This window comes from Melozone crissalis, unplaced genomic scaffold, assembly GCF_028551555.1.
Source record: "Melozone crissalis strain CALT ecotype California unplaced genomic scaffold, PUWL_Pcris_2 ptg000004l_1, whole genome shotgun sequence".
Classification (NCBI taxonomy): Eukaryota; Metazoa; Chordata; class Aves; order Passeriformes; family Passerellidae; genus Melozone; species Melozone crissalis.
The window spans coordinates 20,112,090-20,128,891 of NW_026535782.1; the positions used below are offsets into that span (position 1 = coordinate 20,112,090).

Genomic DNA, 16,802 nt, shown 5'->3' on the forward strand with positions numbered 1-16,802 from the left:
TATCTGTATAAATACTAGAAGTTGTGTCTAAACTGCAAATCATTAGGAATTTACTGTCATTACAACTAACCTAAATTGGAGAACATTTAAATATGGAAATCATCACACAAAGCCATTAGTTATCATTACAAACACATTTGGTACGTATATTTTATGTTCCTTTGATCTTTTATTTGTCAGCGTTACAAAAATATTGTAGTATTCTAGTATAAGGGTATACCCTCAAACTTCTGATAACACGAATTTTCCCATGGTGTAGCAGTCATGTTTAATTATATTGACAGTATCAGTGGAAATTATTTTGTAAGCCTGTTTTAAATCTAGGATTTAAAGAAGTAATTAAGCAGCACTATAATAATTATTAAGATTTTAGATAAAGATTCATGGGGAATTATATAAAGGACAAAAACATCCTTGTATTTAGTTTTCTAGACTAAACATGAGCAAAGGATAATAGGCACTGGAGAGATCATTCATGTTAGCAGTGTATTTAATGTTATGAGCAAGGCGGATATAATCCAGAGAGGGTTCAAAGAGCTTTTTGTAGGTTGAAATGAAAGGTTAATTAAAAGAAAGCAAACTCAAAAAACTAAGCTCAGTAATCCTGGTTTTACTTATCTAGCACAGCTGTAGTTACAAGGAGTTTCTATAAAATGTTTTTCATCCAAAACCTTTTTTATTCTAAGCTATTCCTGGGTAGAGTTGCTTTTCCTTGTTGTTTTAGTAATGTGATGGTCAGATATGGTCAGAAAAGGGAACTTCAGAATATAGGGAGTGCTTGCATTATACCTATTATAGTAAATACTCTTTCTTTTATACTTTACTTATTTGTATGGATTCTGAATGGATACAGCTCTCTTCATCTGTGCTATTGGTAATGTTCTCAAGTTTAAGTTTTGCCTTTGTAACTGCCGGTTTTAAGGGATTCCCAGCAAAAAAAAAAAAAAAAAATTCTGTTTAATTCAAATTCCAAATTCATCTACTTCTTGGTTGGAGTGAGTGTCATTTTACTTCCAGGAAGTGCTGAATGTACTTCTTGAGATTCGGTGGATCAAAATCTCATTGTCTGAATGCTTCTCAGGCTTACTGTCATTAACACTGATTCTTATTACTCCTGAAGTATGTTATCCCAGCCTCATCACCTACACTTTTAAAATGTTGCTAGTGAAAGATGTCTCTCCTCAATTCCAGAGTAGCATTTGTTCCTAGTAGTATTGGGCTGAAGTCTGATCTTCAGACAACTTAAAAAAGCCTCATATCCTCAGGGCTATCCTCAGGGCTGGTCCTGACAGGACCTTGAATCATCCTGATTCCTGATGAAAGGACAGTACAGCAGAGCTCAAGCCACCCAGGAGATCTTTCAAGTGCATTGGTGGCAGCAGCTGTTCTGGTTGATGATGGACCAAAGCTAGAGTAAAAGTCTGGTGCAAGGAGGACTTGTACTGGGGGGAGGAGGGTCACGTTAGGGAGCAGTTAAATGACCTCATCATATGTAAATTCATAAGGTGTGATGTGCTGCACCTGTGAGTGCTGATGGAGCTGGTCTATGCCATTGTGACTTGATTGTTTTGAAATGATCATGGCTATTGGCAAAGCAGATACCATTCATGTCTTCAGGAATAGTAAGAAGAAAGCTCTGGGGAACTTCAGGCTTGTTGATTTCAGTCCCAATCCCTTGGGAGATGATAGAGGAAATCCTCCAGAAAAGGACTTGTAAAGTCATGAACAAAAAGGTGCTCATGAGTAGTCAGCATGGATTTATAAAGTAGTTTAATCGTGATTGAGCAATCCTGGCAGCCATCTGCAATTGGCAGACAAGCAGAAGGCGTTGGATGCTTCAACTTCGTGAAGCCTTTGACACTTACCTCCCATAATACCAGAGACAAGTTGACAAAGTTGGGTTAGGTAGAGACAGTGAGGTGGATACAAACTAGCTGAATGACTAGGCCCAAGCTGGGATCAGTGTCACAAAGTCCAGTTGGAAACAAGACACTAGAGGTGTACCTGTACTGGGGCAAATTCTATTTAGTGTCTTCATTAATGATCTGGATGATTGGACAGGGGATACCTGCAGGAATTTTGTGGATGATACAAGCATGGAAGGAATGACTGTTACATGTATGGTTGGGCCACCACTCAAAGGGACCTCAACAGGCTGAAGAATTCTCATGAAGTTGAAAAAGGCGAAAGGCAGAGCCCTGCATATACAGAGGAATAGCCTCATTGCACTGAGTTGTAAAGCAGCTTGGCAGAGAAGGACCTTGCGGTGCTGGTGGACAACAAGCTCAACATGAGTGATGCCCACTTGCAGTTAAAAGGGCCAACAGCATCCTGGGCTGCATTAGCAACAGTGCTGCCAGTGGTCATGGGGGATGGCCCTTCCTCTCAGCACTGCTGAGGCCACATCTGGAGTGCTGTCTCTGGTTTCCCAGTACAATAGAGACATGAGTCCATTGGAGTTAGTCCAGTTCAGGGCCACAGAGATGATTAAGGGACTCTCCTGTGAGGAGAGACTGATTCAGCTGAGACTATTCAGCCAAGAGAAGAGAAGACTCTGGAAGGAAATGTGTACCAGTCAAGAGTGGGAGGGAAAAAAGATGAGGAAGCTGTGGTCTTCCCAGTAGGGCCCACTGGTAGGACAAGAGACTATGGTGTAAATGCAAACAGGAAATTTCATCTGAACACAGGAAAAATATTTTACTGTGAGGGTGCTCAAACACTAGAACACAAAATCCCACACAGGGATTTTGGAGTGTCCATTTGTGGAGATACTCAAAACCCAACTGGACATGGCCTTGGGCAGCATGCTGTACCTTACCCTGTTTGAGCAGGGCAGTTGGACCAGATGAGCTCAATAAGTTCTTTCCAACCTAAATGACTTTCCAACTCTTAAATCAAAGCTGTAGCATCTTGTGTAATGACTATGTTTACAAAGTAAGGTTTGGCCAAGCTTAGCTCTTGTGATTTTTCCTTTTTAATTTGTTTTGGAATCTTCAGGTAGTGATTTGGGTTTTGTTACAGAAAATTTCCATGTAATATTACTAATAAGCATTTCAAGAGGCAGATTTTTGATTAAGAAATTGTTAATATGTGTATCTGTCTTACTGAAAAGGTCTTCAAAAATGAAGTCATAGCTTCTCTAGAGATTCCAGTGAACAGTGCTGTTTCAGTATACCACTTGTGTATAATGCAGCAGAACTGACCACAGCCCCATCAGCTGCTCTGCCAGTGCCTGGGAGGCCAAGCTAGGAATGCTTTATCATACAAACAGATTCAAGTGCAATTTCACAAAACTTGGAAATTAATGCTTACGAGTTTTCATTGGTTTTGTATATTAGGGCTATGCTAGTTTAATTTACAGTTGCAGTTTCTTTTGTGACCATATATTATGTATAGTACCAATATTTGTATTTCTTGTTGATTTACAGGATGGAGGTCTGCTCCTGAACAATCCTTCTGCACTGGCAGTTCACGAGTGCAAGTGTCTCTGGCCCAATGTTCCATTGCAGTGTCTGATTTCGTTGGGCACTGGGCGGTATGAAAGTGAGGTAAAGACCAACGTCACACACACCAGTCTGAAAGCCAAACTGGCGAATGTTATCAACAGTGCAACTGATACAGAAGGTTGGTGTCTTAAGATATACTTGTACTGTGACTGTCTTCAATGTTATTTATGGTTCTTAGAATTATAGCTCCAATTCAGAGAACAATCTTCAAACTTTTTTCTTTCTTCTTCTCTTCTCTACCAGCCCCATGAAACTGAATTGAAGCAGGTCTCCTTGAAATTTACTGTGTATAGTTTTAGTACCAGTATTACTATTAGGATAAATATTTTTACTTGAGCTCTAGGATAAAAGGCATATTCAGGAATTCATTTTAAAATAATATTTTCTTAATTTTATTTGTTTTTCCCATAATGTAGAAATGCTTAGTAGTTAATATAGAACATTTATTTTCAACACCTTCAGAAAATATGCTTTTATACCTGTACTATTCCAAGGACTGTACTGTATCTTCCAGTGCTGATGACTTCCATTGCTGTCAGGAAGAGCCAAGCATCTGTTTTCTAAAATAAATTCTGTCCCTAAATAGAAGTATACTGGAACTCTGTCACTAGCAGTTTACATCTGTTTTATTTTTGTAAACAGGAAATATTGATACACAGATAATTTCCCCCTCCCATTAGAAAGGAAAGTGATACTGCAAAAAGCCAGGGAACAAGAAGTGGTCTTATGGTCTAGATCCCTTGCTGTATAGTCTCTGTCAACTGACTGTCACTAGTAGGAGAAAACTAGATTTTGGATTGCCTTTTCGCTTTTGCACAGCTGTGGAAAGGCAGTGGGAATTGTGGGAAGCAATATGTGCTGTCCACTTTCTATCAGAAAGTTTCATTGCAGCTGAAAAATGAAGCAAGAAATTTGAGGGGGAAAATGAAGAAAGGAAAGTTCATTGTAGAGACCAAAGGAAAAGAAATTGAAAGAGAAGAGAGTAGATTTGAGCAAATGGGAACTTCTATTACAAAGGAAAAAAGGGAGAGTATTAAATAGGGCAAGAAAGACTGGATGTGGTAAGACAAGAACAAACATAGCTGAGTAATTTGCAGGAGGAGAGGCCAAGACAAGATTATTTCAGATTTACAAGAATCTTTTGCTTTTATCTTATACCTGATATTTTTTTCACTTCAAACTTTTTATGTGACAATAAATGTTTAAAAGAATGGAGGAACGCATTAAGAATACAAAGAAGATAGAATGAATGCTGAAGGAAGTGATAGAAATGGAATTGTAAGTGAGCCAACAAAAAGATCTAAAGGGAGAAAGAAGCAGGTTATAAAAAAGAATATATAAATGCATTACATAGTTTTTTATTTTACTAGTTAACTGAAGTCACATAATTGAACTTGAATATTTTAAATTAAATGCATGTTAAATTCAAGCCTCAAATATGTAGCAATATATTAAAAAAATATTAATAGTTGTAAACAAAATAAAGCTTTAGTTGTATATATTTTTATTTTGAGATTGCAGAAGAACATACCTGTTTTCATAATACATACTTGTTTTCATAATACCTACTTCTGTTAGTACTAAGTGTAACAAATCACAGGTATCCTGAAATGGGAATATGGAAGTTACATTCCTGCTCTTCAGGATAGGCTCTTGTTAAGGAACGGAATGTAATTAAAAATCTAGATAGCTACAAAGCTCGCTTAATTGTCATACCAGTGAAGTTGTCTTGGAATAAAAGATGAATCTTTTCCAGAGTAAACAGAGCTACAAGGTCATTTACAAGTCCTCTAATGAGAAAAGGGTTTCAATGAGGCAGTGGTAGAAAAATGTTTACTCAGCAAAGAAGCACATATTTACTCTTACTGTGTCATTCCAGAGCAGTTTTTGTTCAGATCACTTGCAGGACTGTTTGATTCTCTCATGTGAATTGAACTGTTTTCTTCATTTGTTTTCCATACAGAAGTCCACACCATGCTGGATGCACTGTTACCTCCAGACAGTTATTTCAGATTTAACCCTCTTATGAATGAAGACATACCTCTGGATGAAAGCCGTAAAGAGAAACTCAATCAGCTGCAGACAGATGGAATTCGTTATTTAGAACGAAATGAAGAAAAACTGAGGAAAGCTGCAAGAATATTAACACAAGAAAAATCAGTTTTGCAGAGGTTTCAGGACTGGTTAAAATTAAAGGCTGACATGTATGAAGGCTTGCCGTTTCTTTCCAAATTATGAATAAGTAATGCATGAGAGATAAATGTAAATCTTGTTCCAGAAAATCCATTTGGTACTGTAAAGGCAGAACATTGATTCACGGTAGATAACATCTTTGGAAAGCTATCAGGATTCCGGGGAAAGCCATTCAGAATGGCTGTTTAGTGCACACTCATTACAAGGTTTTAAGGTGTCAATTACTCTTGGAACTTAATGAATCTTTCTGTTGCTCTACTTTAATTTCTAAAGTCAGTAAAACTGAAAATTATGGAAACAATTGTGCAATGCATTTTTGGGTGTATGTGCTATGATTGTGGCAGGAAACCTTTATTTATCAACTACCAGGCTTATTCAAAGTTAATTTTAAAAAAATCCTCATTCACTTTAGTGTAGGCAGTATACCTGTTAGGCTCTTATGTAGGCAGTGAATTTAATAGAAATGTAATATTCCTGCAAAAACTCTGCCTGTGTTAATTGCACTTTTACATCTGAAAGATAACATTTAAATTTGTTTTTTTATTTTAGTGGATTTTGTACATAACAGTATTGAGTAAAATGTTTGGATGACTATAAATGGCCTATTAAATTATAACATTAACTGGTATTTTGAGAACTTTCTGCTTATTGTTTTTATGGGAATAACTTCAGATTGATTAACTCTTTATTTGAAAGTAATCCCAAGCCCCAAAACTTCACTTAAGCAGCTATTCCAGTTACAGGATAAAGGAAATAAAATATTGAAATAGTTCATATGAATGAGAAAGTTTCTTAGGGAAACTTAAATTTTGGGTCCAGACTTGAGGCGTAGCTCTAGTCAAGAAGAAAATTAAAACTTGCAGCATCAAATTATATAAATGTCTTTTTGTCTTCTAACTTTCATATGTGCATTCTCCTGAAATAAAGTCAGAGCTGTGAAGTTAACATTTGGAACTTAGTCCAGGCCTATCGCCCATTCCTTTGGGCATACTTCCTGCATATGCCGTGAGGGATGCTGTGAGCTCTGACAAGCCAGTGTCTCAAACAGCATCTTCAACAACAGGAAGGTACATGGGAGTTCTTCAAAACAGTTCAGTGAAATTTAAGGTAGACACAGCTGCTGTCACATGTTGGCACATACCTGTTAATAAGATTGTTTTCCAGGTGTCTGGGGGAATGTTTGTCTTGTAGACAGCTACAGTGCATGAGATATTGACTGGACAAAATGTAAGTTCTATGCAGTAGCTAAAGCATCCAGTTTCACCAAAATCTGTGCATTTGTCACTTTGCTGTTTGGAACTAATCACCTGTCATTGTCTACTAAAAATAACATTTATTATGATACTCACCTTCTGTACTTGTTTTAAAACATTGAAAATGTTAGTAGGCTGCAGTTTGGAAAGGAACTATGAGGCAGACAGCTGAGATCCTTGGAGGTGCTACATCTATATTCTTGACTGTGCAAGAAAACATTTGATTGATATGTTCTTTTTCTTTTTTTCTTTAATTTGATATGTTTTTTAATTTTGACCTGGGCCATTTTACTCAGATTTTCATCCTGAGTTCTCTCCTTAAGTTTGCCACACAAGGCAGGGATTTATGATCATAATCCAGCTTTCATTTATACAGCCTCCCTTTTCTGTCACAGTGGTCACAGGCGTTTTCAGGTGAGGGAAGAGACGAAAATGTTGACTCCATGTTCAGAAGGCTTGATTTATTTTTTTATTATATATATATTACATTATAACTACTAAAGAATAAAAGGAAAAGCCTCATCTCAGAAGGCTAGCTAAGCTAAGAATAGAATGGAATGAATAACAAAGGTCTGTGTCTCGGACAGAGAGTCCAAGCTAACTGGGCCGTGGTTGGCCATTAATTGTGAACATTCAAGGTGGGCCAGTCACAGACACCCCTGATGCAGCAGCAGATAACCATTGTTTACATTTTGTTGCTGAAACCTCTCAGCTTCTCAGCAGGAAAAAATCCTAAGAAAAGGATTTTCATAAAAATATGTCTGTGACACTTTTGCATTCCAATTGCTAAGAACTAAATAGAGGAATAATGAGATCAAACCTTTCCCATAGGTGTGAGATGATTTAAGCATATAAAAAAGAAATGTCAGCATTATTCTGATAGAGGTACGTTGTACAGAGTTAAACCGTGTTGCACCATAGGTCAAAACAAACAGTGTCAGATGGTCTCATGTAATAACACACATTGCACACTCCTCTGGCAAAGAGAAAAGTCACAGCATCATCCATGAGATATCAAAGGCATTATTCTGAATTCGTAAGTTTTCAGTCATGGTTTTTTGGGGCAAGTATTATCTAAGGAAAACATGTACCTTTAGTGAACAAAATGATAACATTTCCATTTAATTTCTTTAAATAAATAAAACCTCATGTTCTGAGGGTTTTATTTCAAATAGGGTAAGATCTGGATTTGTGATGATACTGTTTTTGCTGGAAGCTGCTGTTGTATCTTCATTCACCCCTTTTTCCCTTCTATTGCCATAACAGAATTTTTCTTAAGCGTGGCTTTTAAAAGTACATGTGGAAATGAGTTGAGCTATAGAGTAATTAATTCAGACTGTTTTAGGCCTCTATGGTACATTAATTCACAAGGTGCTTATATTGAATGCCTTCAAATTAACTTGATCCTCAGTGTTGCCTGTCATCAGGCACTAATGAGTTTTTTCTCCTCTGTAAACCATTTTAAAATGTGGAGATGCAATAGGTATTTCACTTGAGCTGTAATTAGTTTTTTGTTTCTTCAAAAAAAAAAAAATCAGCAATTTGTCAGAAATCCTAACTACTATGGATGTGTTCCTGTGGCACTCTATATAAAGTGAAATTATTTTCAGGAAGTTTGAGGCATTGGCTGTGGAACACTGCATGATACTTCAACAGCAGAAAATGGAATAAGAACTGTAGTGGAATGAGGTCTGACTAATTAAGAAACAGGATATTAAATTAAAGGGGTTTATTGATAGCGAGCAGAGGAGTTAGCACTGGGTCAAATACAAGCAGGTTTTAAGTGATCCTTGTGATGGCCTGAAGAACATGATAATTCTCTTCACAGATGAATCTAGGTGGGATCATGAGTACTTTGAACAATATGATTTCAGTGCAACATGGATTTGAGAAGAGACTAGACTAGAATGAAAAATGTGCCTCTGAAGAATAAAAATGTTAACAATGGGAAAAGGAATGCTCTACTGCAGAAGGAATACTCTACTGGAGAACATCATGTTAAAGGAATCCTGCTTTGAAAAAGTACCCCTGGGAATGCTGTGGGGCTATCCAGTTAAAAAACTGAAATTGACTCAGCAGTCACAGCTACTAAAATAACTGTATCACTGCACCAGAGAATTCCCCAGACAGGAAAATTTAAGCAAACCTGAAAAAATTAGGTAAGTGTGAGTTTTGAATCTAGAATAAGCAATCACAAGAAGACAGTAAGTAGATAAGCATTCTAGGTAACTTTTGCATTCAGAGGCGACTACAAGCTTTGTCTGACCAGATGAGTGTTAACATTTAAAAATGTGCCTGTATCCTGGAAATAAAATTAGGAACTTTATTGGTGTCTCTGCCCACAGCAATGGGGATGATCTTAAAGATGATCTTTGTTGTCTCTTCTGACCCAAGCCTTTCTATTGTTCTGTGATGAGTTTAGGCTTCAGTTGAGAAAGTGAAAATATCATATTTGCAAAATTGACAAAATGTCTTTGCTCTGATTTTGAAAGGCAGAAAGAAAGAGTCCAGACTAGGAAATTAAAAGGAATAGGCATAAAATAATCTTCCTTTATGCAAAGTCAGAAAGAGAAAAGCCTCTTAGCTTTTCTTAGATGCCTTCTTAGGTCACCTCTTAGTTTCTAATTATCTATGCAGAAGGAGATGTTAATTGAAGGAAGTTTCACTACCAAAGGAAAGAAAATAAACTTTTAAATGTCACTTTTAAGCTACTTCCTGTCAGTGTCCATTAGCAGTAAAATGAAGATACTGATTCTATTGCAGAAGCTGCAGGCAGCCACAGTTGACTATAATTATAGTTTTGGTCAGTGCTATTAGAGAAAGAGATATTCAGACTAAAACAGATGCAAAGAAGGGCTGCCAAAAGGAAGATTAGGAGAGTGTGGTTTGTTTCATCCAGCAAAACAAGGGCTCGATTCAGGAAACCTGCTGCTGTTTAAAAATACTTCAAGAAGAAAAAGATGACAGGATAAGGGACAACACTTGCATAATACCAAAAGTGCTCAAACTTAGAAAGTAAATTTAACCTGAAAGTAGAAGGTGCTAAACGTGTTTGGAGCAATGTTACAGAATGGCTACACAGAATCAAAAGAGCAAAAGAAACTGATTTAATGTAAATTTTAGAAATCAGCCTCCTGGAGGGGGTTCTATAATGCATTGTGCCTACAATCCATGGCCAACTGAATCCCTCTAACCTATATGGCAGGTGAGAACTCATTAATCCCTCATATATAACAGAATCCATAGGCTTGTGGAAATGTCTAACAGCTTCTTCCCTTTAGTTCTAATAAATAAGGATTATGTCTTGCCTTTGATCCATTACTTGTATTTCATTTATTTTGCTTTTCTTGCTGAGCTGGTAAAGGGAGCTGATACAGGCTGAAGTAATACAAGACAAATGAAAGGTGAAAGAAAAATCTGGTATGTGCTTACTATTTATTGGTCACATTAATTTTTCATCAGAGATTAAAATACTTATATTCTGCTGGGTGAACAAACTTTTACATTACTTACATTAAAGTAAGTAATGTAAAAATTACTTTACTTACATTACAAGATTGTTCTCAGAATGACAAGTATTAAATACAAACATAATCTGTTGCAGGGGAGGATGTGTTAAGGCCTCATCTTTCAGCTTAAGGACTGCACCCAGGCTGGCTGTGATACAAACCCATAGACTTTTACATTCAACTGCATAAGGCAAGATAGAAAACTCAGTTGTTTGGGTTTTTTCACTTGGTTGCTTAAACAAGGAGTCAGATTTTCAGACCTTGCAGAATCGGTCTGTTTGAAGGACAGTTTGCTGCTAGAAGTAAGATATATTCTTGGTGCAGTCATACTCATTTACAAAGAAAAATAAGCATGCCAAATGCCTCTTCCTCCATCTGCAGGAACAAGATGAGTAGGCTCTGTCCTTGCTCCAGCTGCTGAGCAGTGAACTCAAGGAGGTGCTGCCCCCAATTCCCGTGCTCGCTGCTCAGCCTCCTCATTCCCATAGCTGCAGTTGTGTCTGCTCCTAGTACGTGCCTGTTAATTATGGAAACAGTTCAATTTTGCTTTTTATTTATGATTTAATTTTATTTATTAGTTTCTTTTATCAATATCATTAACAGCTATCTCCCCATATTGTTGCCATAGCATAAAAAGTACACAGGAGCATTTTGATATCTTTACCTTTCAGGAAGAAGCTGTAATATAACATTTTCACATAAAACCACAGAAACAAACTGGAAAGATAACTAATACCTTTGAAGTGCAATGCTGAGTTCAGCAAAGTTATGCTGTTAGCATTTAAAAGCTCTTTTTTCTTTTTAAATACCTTGGAAACTGGAAAGGGAACAGATTTTTGTTCTTACACCCTTATTTTGTAATTGAATGATATTATAATCATCACACTAATACCACAGGGAAATGGTCTTCTAGAATGTCTCAAAATTTGGATAGCAAATCCCCAAATGTAACTCCTTAAAAATCTGACATGTGTCCAGGGTATCATTTTGACAAAAGGTGCTGTTCCATGCTTCCTCACTGGCTGGTCTGTGGAAACCAGAAATATGGTCCTGTCATTTTGTAAACCTCATTTGAATGTATTTTCAGGTAAGTGAGTCAGGCAGTCAGAAAACTTTTAACAATGGGACAACAGGACCTATATTGCTAAGAAAAAAAAATAAAAACAGGAATGTTGGAAAGTTTACAGACTGAGTAGGGCATGTCTTTATTGTCCCACAAGGAAAGGTAGGTATTTCAGGTACTGCTTAATATGAGGAGTCAAAGGGCAAAATCATTGACACTGCTAAATCTGACTTCAAAGCATTTCCTTATAGAATCTACTAAGACATAAGCATGCCATAACTTCCAAACTTGAGCACTGTGTCCATTCCAAGCAGGTCTAAACAATCTGGTTATGAATACATTAGGAAAGCCAATAATATTTCTATAGCAGAGTAAGTTTTAAATAATTTGTACTAGATATGTCAGAAATCATTGGGTGGAGCTGCAGATTAGTAAGGAAAACTTAGATGAGATTGCCAGGAAGCAAGTGTGCTCTGGACAGCTGTTTATTGTGTGGGTTTATATATATATATATATATATATATATGGTTTTGTATATTGGAGATAGTAAAGAAAAAAACAAGACAAAATACTTCCAACATGATGTTGTTCCCATATATTTTATGCCCAGTCTGTAGAGTGCATCTACTTCAGACAGAGAGAAATGGAAAGCTTTTCCTCATCCATTATGCAGGGCTTAGCATACTGCAGCCTCTCAGGAAAACATTACCTCTTTTCAAACCAATACATTTACAGTAGGTGCATCATATTCCACTTAAAAGAAACACTGTTAAAAAAGAGATTGGTTTCCTGAACTGCATTTATCCAGCATGCATTAGATCATGACTGTGCGATTGCTGCTGTCTGTTGTCAGTATGAGTTGGTCACTGGTGTGAGGTGCTGTCACTGTGGCATGCCCAGAAAGAGCATCATTAATTACCACACTGTTCATGCTGCATGGGAGCTTGGTCATCCTGCAAATGGCCCTGCTGGCACGGGACACTGCAGCTGCTGGACACGGGCAGCAACTGGGCATTCAACAGATACTCCTCCTTCCCACTGGAGCTGAAGCCACTTCACATTAGTGGTCTTTCTGACCAGTCAGGCCTTTAGAAAGCATACAGAACAAGATAGTTCTCTTTCCATCTGGAGATAATGAGGAAGAAGACTTAGTTCATTATTACCATCGAGGACACAATGGCTTTGCTTTCCTCCCTCACAATAGCTCCTTGTAAAGAAGAAGCTCTTGCAGCTAGGCCTCAGAAAACAATACTCCATGGTCAAAATAGCTCACAGTCAGCTCGAAGTCACTAAAAGCATTGGAAAGGACAAGTTCTCAGGTCCCAAAATACTTGAAATGTCTGGTTTCCAGTTGGGCTTAGAATGTCAAACCCTGAAGGCATTGTGAGAGACTAATAGTGTCAAGAGGTCCCTCTGCAGAAGGTTCCAATGGTAAGTTCCCCATTGCAAAAGCACTTCAAAGGTGTGGAGTCTCTAGAAGAAATAAAATCCATCTGACAGCAATCCATCTGACCTTGTTCTAGTAACCTTTCTATGGAGAACATCCCTAACAGAGCTGGTATCAAGTGCCCAGCTGACATACAAGGATGTTTGTAAAATAAGAAGCTATTCTTAGCAGGAAGATGGTGACAAGCCTTTTCCTTTCTGCCTGGGACAGTTCCTGAAAAGAAGACTCCCATGCCAGCTCCTGTCCCAGAGAAAGCTACTGTACAACGAGACAACACATTTTCCAAGCCAGATTCAGTGCTGGGCTGAGGGCTATTAGACCAGGTTGTCTTTCCATGTGTGTGGAAAGGAGTGTTTCCTGAACAACCCAAAGGATCAGCATAGATGCTGCTCTGCTAACCCTACAAACCACTTAGATTACTTTGGTTGTCACCATGGGGTGACATGGGGATAGGCAGGCTGCTACTCCAAATTTATTTCTCTGTTATGGGAAAGGGCACTCTGCTGGTGGTGGTGGTGAAACCTACTTGGTCCTAATACGTGCCTGTGCTGCCATGCTTTTTCAGAGAAGTGCTATCTGTGGCTCTATGAAAGCACACCTCATGGAGGGGGCATGGAATATGTGCTGGCAGCCTCAAATCACTGCACAAGGAGGCACAAGGAGGTGTTCTGACCGCAAAAATGGTGAAGTCGTGTTCCTTGAGGAACGTGGACCCTCTGGACAACAGCTGAGTCTTTCTCCACAGCCTGGAAGCATTAGGGATGCAGCCAGAGGCCTTCTAAGGGAAGATAATGAAGGAATATGAAACTGCACAAAGCAGAGCCAAAGCCTGTTCAAAGTAGAAAAGTTCTAATTAGGTGCTCAGAAATATGTACTTTTTTATGACAGTTTCTGGACAGCTTTTCTTCCCTAGTTACCTAACAAGAAATGAGAATAAAGAGCTTCTTCAGAAGGTAAGTCACCTTGTCAGACTGTATTTGTAAAAACAAACACACTGAATCTCATAAACCCTTTCTCCACAACAGTAAACAACAGATTAGAAAATGATTGAATGCAGTTAATTTTCTAATCTGATGCAGACATGCTCAAATAGCTTTATAGAGATATAGCACTGCAGCCTTCCTTTTGTTTAAACAATAACTGCTGCAGCTAGCCTGTATTTTAGCATTAACTTCTGCTCTGTAGTCACTGCTGTGAAGGTCAACAAATCAGGTCATAGAAGGCTCAATGTCAGTGTTTTACATCTTCATCCAGGTATATGTCTTCTCTCATCTCTAAGCATATGTCTCATTACTAAAACAAGATGTCTTGGAAGATGGTGGCGAGTAGTCAGCTGTGCACTCAACTGCATCTGCCCTTCCTCATCATGGTGAAGATGTCTAGGATTTAAAGTTTGGCTCAGAAAAGCCATCCTGCCTTACTCTCATCTTGCTTTCAAGGTCTAGAACAATAGCTGTTGGGAATCCAAGTCTGGATTTACTCCCCTAGGGAGTAAATGGTATGATAGCATTTCTGTAGGAATTTCTACCTGAGTACTGTTTCAAGATGTTCCCTTTTTCTTTCTCAAAATAGATCAATTTTTTTCTATGTCATTGTTCACCATTCTGAAGAACTCATATTTTTTAGCTCTGCCCTGTGGAACTTGTCTGACTTCTGACACCCTTCTACTTCTAATGCTGTGATGTAAAGTACTGTCTTTAAAGATCACATGCCTAATTTTGAAACCCAATGCTGATGTTATAAACAATTGTAAATGGTTTATAGAACAACCTCTGTGCTCATCTTTTCCTCTGTTTATTTCTGGAAAAGAGTGGGCTTGCCTAAGATAGCTCTCTTCATGTTAATTCTTGAATTTCTGCCATAGAACATAAACTGATAAAAGTGTTACAGGAAAAAAAAAAAAAGCAATAGTTCAAAATGTCAGTGTTACAGCATTTCTAAACCTTTCAGCAGAGCACAAATGTTTCTTAGAACAACAGATGATACAAGAAATGAGAAAATCATTATCACATAGCTACAGTGACAGAAGATCATACATAGATTTAAAAATCACAGAATCAGTTCCCTAGATCCTAAGGTTGGTTGACCCACATTGCCTCTTGGTGAGTCATCAGAGTCTGCCAGCTACATGTGTGAGAGCCAGTGCCAGCCTAGACCACTTTGCTCATCACCAGTTGGGACTTCCAGCACCAAGGAGCAACGTTTTACATTTTTAGGCTTGCTTCCACTCTGCCTTTATTATTGAAGTAATCAGAGAATCATAGACTATGCTGAGTCAGAAAGGCCCCAGGAGAATCTTGAAGTTGAGCTCTGGGCCCTGCACAGGACAGCCCCAAGAGTCACACGCTGTGCCTGAGAGTGTTGTCCAAACTCTTCTTGAGCTCTGTCAGGCTGGTGCTGTGATCACTTCCCTGGGGAGCCTGCTCCAGTGCCCAAACACCCTCTGGGTGAGAAACCTTATCCTGATATCCAGTCTAATCATTCATGCCATTCCCTCGGGTTCTATGGCTGATCACCAGAGAGAAGAGATCAGCACACATCCCTCCTCTTCCCCTCATGATGAAGCAGTAAGTTGCTATGAGGCCTCCCCTATTCCCCTCTAGACTGTTCCCCATCTCTGCTGCCCTTCTTTGGATGCTCTCAAACAACTTAATATATTTCTTATATTGTGGTGCCCAAAAGTGCACACAGTGCCGGAGCTGAGGCTGCAGGCACAGAGCAGAATGGGACAATCCCCTCCCCCAACTGTTTGGCAATGAAAAAAAAAAAAAAAAAACAGAAAAAAACTCCAGTTGGTATTAGTTTGAGTAAACCAGGAAAACCTATTTTCACAACTCTTGGTGAATGATGGATTATTACACAGTCTGTGCTTTGTGGTCACTTCAGCCATCTGATTTGAGACCATATAGCTGGTAGCTACACTAATTTGCTTCTGAAAGTTTTCAAAATACTCAAAGGAACTCCTGTGCTGAGGAAACTGCTGGACTCCTGTAGCAGTCAGCATCACAGCAGCAGGGAAGCAGGTTCTGGCACTGGAAGAGGTGAGTGATAATTCTCTAAATGTGAGCCCTGCCTGAGCACTTTGGAAGGAGCAAGGGTATTTACAGAATGAAAGACTGTCTGTCTTAGAACACAAATGGGAAAAGGGGCTCACTTCCAGTGAGTGAACACCAGGGATCATACATCATAATTACAGGGTGTTGTGTATTTGAGTGACACACCCACAGAAATGGTAGATACCCAGACTTTGTGATAATTGCTGTATGTGATAATAGCTCTTCCAGTAAAGTGTAAGTAGTGAGACAGAGAAATTTCTCTTTTTCCAGGTTCTTAGAAACTGTGTAGCTTTCCTCTACTTTGTGAGAGGAAAATGATACACTCTTACCAGTAAAGAATGGAAAAATAACAAAGCTCAGGGACTATGTGGCAAAGGGCAAAGGGTTAGGGGGATCAAGCAGAAGAGGACATAATGAAGCATTTGGTGCTGTACTGAGGAATGCTATGCCAATAAACCGTGAACTGGAAATGATTAAACAAAATACAAAAACACAAGCAGAAGTCCATCTGCTAGAGGCAGAATAGTAAAAGTAAATAGTTCCACTTGCTTTTTATGTACCAGTGCAATTTTCTGTTAGGAATGAGGAGATAGAAGAAAGGTATTCCTTCTATTTATGTTGATGCTGTCACTGCACATGAAACAGGACTTTTGCAAATTTGTTGCATCTCAAGTCAACCTCAAAAGCATGTGGAAATTATGTCTAGCAGTAAGGTACCTGACAGCATTTGGAAAATCTCAGCATTTCAAAATCTTAAAATTCCTTTATTTTGTTA

General features: G+C 38.4%; 1 protein-coding gene across 1 annotated transcript in view; it reads left to right on the top strand.

Annotated features, from left to right (window-relative positions):
* PNPLA8 (patatin like phospholipase domain containing 8) overlaps positions 1 to 6,324 on the top strand; it is a 36,336-nt gene extending 30,012 nt beyond the window's left edge. Inside the window, exons 9-10 of the mRNA XM_054277452.1 lie at positions 3,429 to 3,624; positions 5,470 to 6,324. Coding sequence (XP_054133427.1) covers positions 3,429 to 3,624; positions 5,470 to 5,744 — 471 coding nt within the window. The 3' untranslated portion in view covers positions 5,745 to 6,324. The remainder of the gene's footprint in view (positions 1 to 3,428; positions 3,625 to 5,469) is intronic.
* The last annotated feature ends 10,478 nt before the right edge of the window (positions 6,325 to 16,802 follow it).